This window comes from Alligator sinensis, unplaced genomic scaffold (assembly GCF_000455745.1).
Source record: "Alligator sinensis unplaced genomic scaffold, ASM45574v1 scaffold1334_1, whole genome shotgun sequence".
NCBI classification, from domain to species: Eukaryota; Metazoa; Chordata; order Crocodylia; family Alligatoridae; genus Alligator; species Alligator sinensis.
This window is the reverse complement of record NW_005842872.1, coordinates 40,287-43,667: the sequence shown is the minus strand read 5'-3', so window position 1 is coordinate 43,667 and position 3,381 is coordinate 40,287. Positions and strand designations below refer to the sequence as shown.

General features: G+C 67.6%; 1 protein-coding gene across 1 annotated transcript in view; it reads left to right on the top strand.

The window, feature by feature from the left end:
• CCDC142 (coiled-coil domain containing 142) overlaps window positions 1–1,660 on the top strand; it is a 5,694-nt gene extending 4,034 nt beyond the window's left edge. The window contains exons 7-10 of the mRNA XM_006035723.2: window positions 208–327; window positions 432–609; window positions 752–960; window positions 1,337–1,660. Of these exons, the coding sequence (XP_006035785.2) occupies window positions 208–327; window positions 432–609; window positions 752–960; window positions 1,337–1,587 (758 nt within the window). The 3' untranslated portion in view covers window positions 1,588–1,660. The remainder of the gene's footprint in view (window positions 1–207; window positions 328–431; window positions 610–751; window positions 961–1,336) is intronic.
• Window positions 1,661–3,381: the final 1,721 nt, after the last annotated feature.

Genomic DNA, 3,381 nt, shown 5'->3' with positions numbered 1-3,381 from the left:
CATCCAGGTACGGGGGTCCCACCCTGATACCCAGCAGGGGCTGTGGCTCCCTGGTTCCAGATCAGGCTGTCCCCTTCGCCCAGCACCCCCATGAGCCTCCTGAGCGGAGGCAGGGCAGACCCCAGACCATGTCCCTGCCTTTGGGGCGCCAGGAAAGGTCAGGGGGGCTCTCCCCACACACCCCGGTGCTGAGGTTTCCCTTCACCCCACAGGCCCTAGCAGAGGAGGAACCATGGATGCTGGGCGCAGGCTGCCACCGGCTGTCAGCCGAGCTCCTGACACAGACTATGCCACTGGGCAGGCACTGGAGACCTGCCTTGCGGGCAGGTGAGTACAAAGGGGCCTCCCCTTGACCCCTGTGTGGCCCTGCTGCATCCGGGCAGTAGGCGCGCGGGATCCTGGTGCGGGGCCAATGCTTCTCTCTCCCCAAGAACCACCAAGCACGCCGAGCGAGTATGCCGTGGCTGCCACGCAGGCTGTCCTGGCCCCGGCGTTGCAAGGCATCCAGCTGCTGCCCCATGACGCTCAGGTGCCCACACTCACCCTGGTGCTGACAGCCTTTGCGGAGGCCTGGATGGAGCACATCCTTGCCCACAGGATCAAGTTCAGGTACGGGGCAGGTGCGGACATAACGGGGGCTGCGGGTCAGGAGTGAGGGGCACTGGCAGGGCTGGCAGAGGATGGGGCTGCAAGTGGGAGTGGGGTGGGGAGTGCGGGCCCTGTCGGGGTGGTGACAGGCCCATCTGTGCAGCCTTCAGGGTGCGCTGCAGCTGCGACAAGACCTGGCGCTGGTGCGGGTGCTGGTGCGGGCTGCAGCGCCAGGGCTGGCCCCCGAGGTGTGCGAAGCTGCACTGGCGCTGCACGTTTTCCAGCAGATGGATGGCGCCGTCACCTGCCTCCTGCAGCAGCCCGGGCCCCGGCCCCGCCCCCGCCCGCCCTGGCAGGCCCTGCGCAAGTGCTGTGAGTGCCCGCGAGGGCTTGGGTGGGGGGCCCTGGGCAACTCTGCTGAGGCCAGGAGCACGCAGGGCGCTGACCGGCTCCCCCAGGTGCGGCTCTGCGGCTGGAGGGGGTGAGCCTGGCCTGCCCGTGGCTTGGAGTTGAGCAGGGAAGGGGACGGGGTAGTGCCCTAGATTGGGTGGGGGGTGCTGCCTCTGAGGGAAGTCTGGGCCCAGGCCAAGCGAGGCCACAGGAGCAGATCAGGCCAGCAGGCAGGGGCGAGGCCCCCCCAAGGCAGGGGCGAGGGGATCCATGGGGCGTAGGTGCACCAACCTACTTTAGGGGTAGGGGCTGCGGTGGCACCGCCCTGAGCTGCCCCCTCTCCCCTTTGGCCTCGCAGGCTCCCGCCGTGGCAGGCGCACGCAGGCCCCCGGCACCAGCAGCCTCAACAGCCTGGAGAGCCTGGAAGTGGGGGCCCCCCCCAACCTGGAGGTGCCAAGCCCTGACGTGCAGCACCATGCACAGGGCAGCGCCACACCCGAGTCCTACCTCACCAGCGCTCAGCAGCAGTGGCTCGCCCTGCGGCTGCACGGAGCCCGGCGCTGGAAGCTGTCCTGCCTGCCCTGCTTGGGCTGCAGCCCCGAGCTCTGACCCTCAGCCGTCTGCCCTGGCCCCAAAATACAGCGGTCAGCACTCGGCGGCCTGTGGTGCGTGGTCCTGTTCTGGCGGGCACTGCGGGTCTGGAGTCGAGGGGCTCTGGAGGGGGCTGCCCCGGCTTGGGTGCATGCCCCTGCCCCTGCGCTGCAGGGAGACCCTGCTTCAAGGACGGGCTGTGCTGGGGGCATCGCTCTCTCCCAGGTGGCAGCCAGCCCCGCTGCTCGCTGTCGGCCCAGGCCCCTGGGTGTTACGGGGCATCTGCCCCCAGTAAGTCAGGTCAAGTCAGCTGGGAGCTCCCAGGCCTGTGGGGCTGCTGGCAGTGGAAGAGACCCTGCATGGAGGGGTCTTGTCCTGTGTGGACCAGCTGTGCCCAGTTCCCCGGGGCTGCATGCTTGTGCCCCAGCATCAGCCCCTTCTCTAGAGGGTCCTGGCCAGGAACCAGCCCTGAGCCTTGTGCTCTGCGCCCATGGGGCTCAGGGCTGCGTGGCCCCAACCGCCCTGCAAGAGGGGCCACGCTGGGGCCCCCATCCAGCACCAGCCAGCTGTCGTGAGTGCCCCCCTGCAGTTCAAAGGGGCTGGGGGCAGCTTTGGTTCCTGCCCAGCCTGGAGGGGCCAGGCGAGCCCCAGGCGGACTCCACAGGCAGGTCTGCAGCTCTGGGCCTCCATGCTGTGGCCACAGGGACGGTCCCTGCCCTGCAGCCAGGGAGGGCAGGGAGCACCCTTGGCCCCGGTCCCGGTCCCTTGGCAGAGCCTAGAGTCCTGGGCTGCTGCGGGCCTGCCTTTCCAGCCAGAGGCTGCTGCAGCCTGCCAGGCCCTGCCCCGAGGGTCTTCCCCAGCTCCTGGAGGCTGCTGCCTGCCTGGTCTGGCCCAGGATGGTGGAGAGGGCGCGGGCCTGGCTTAGCCTCTCAGCCACTGGCGTGTGAGCTGCTCCAGCAGCCAACAGCTGGCTCCAGACATCGCAGCTGGGTCTGCCCTCGCCCTGGGGAGCTCCTGCCTTGGTCCCCACCACCAGGTGCGTCTGCATCCGTGCTCAGCCCCGATGAGCCCGCGCAGCCCTGGCCTGTGCTCCACAACAGCATGGATGACCCAGGAGCCAGGGGGAGAGCGGCACAAACGGGCATTGGCCTGGGTGCAGGGTGGGGGGCACGGGCTGAGACGCACCTGGAGGGGTCACGCAGAGGATGGAGACGGGCAGCTTTGTGGCTGCAGCACAAGGATCAACGGACAGAAAAGAGGGTGTGGGTGGATCAATCCTAGAGCTGTGGAGCCAGAAGGGACCTTTGGGGGCCACATCTTGTCCAACCCCCTGCTCCAAGCAGGACCAGCCCCAACTACATGATCCCGGCCCCGGCTTTATCTACCTGGGTCTTCCGTACCTCCAAGGATGGAGACTGCACCACCTCTGGGTGACCTGTTCCAGTCTTTTACTACCCTCCTCGTGAGAGGTTTTCCTAATATCCAACCTCAGCTTCCCTTGCTGCAGCTTGAGCCCATTGCTCCTAGTCCTGCCATCTGCCCCCATGGAGACCAGCCCAGCTCCATCCTCTTTGCAGCCCCCCGGCAGGGAGGAGAAGCTGCTGTTCAGTCCCCCTCGGCCTTCTCTTCTGCAGACTCAATCAGCCCTGCTCCCTTGGCCTCTCCTCACAGTCCTGTCCCCCAGCCCCACGGCCACTTTCCTTGCTCTTCGCTGGACTGTCTCCAACGTGTCCGCATCCTTCCTGCAGTGGGGCGCACAGCTGGACACCGGACTCCAGATGTGGCCTCCCCCGTGCTGAATAAAGGGGAAGC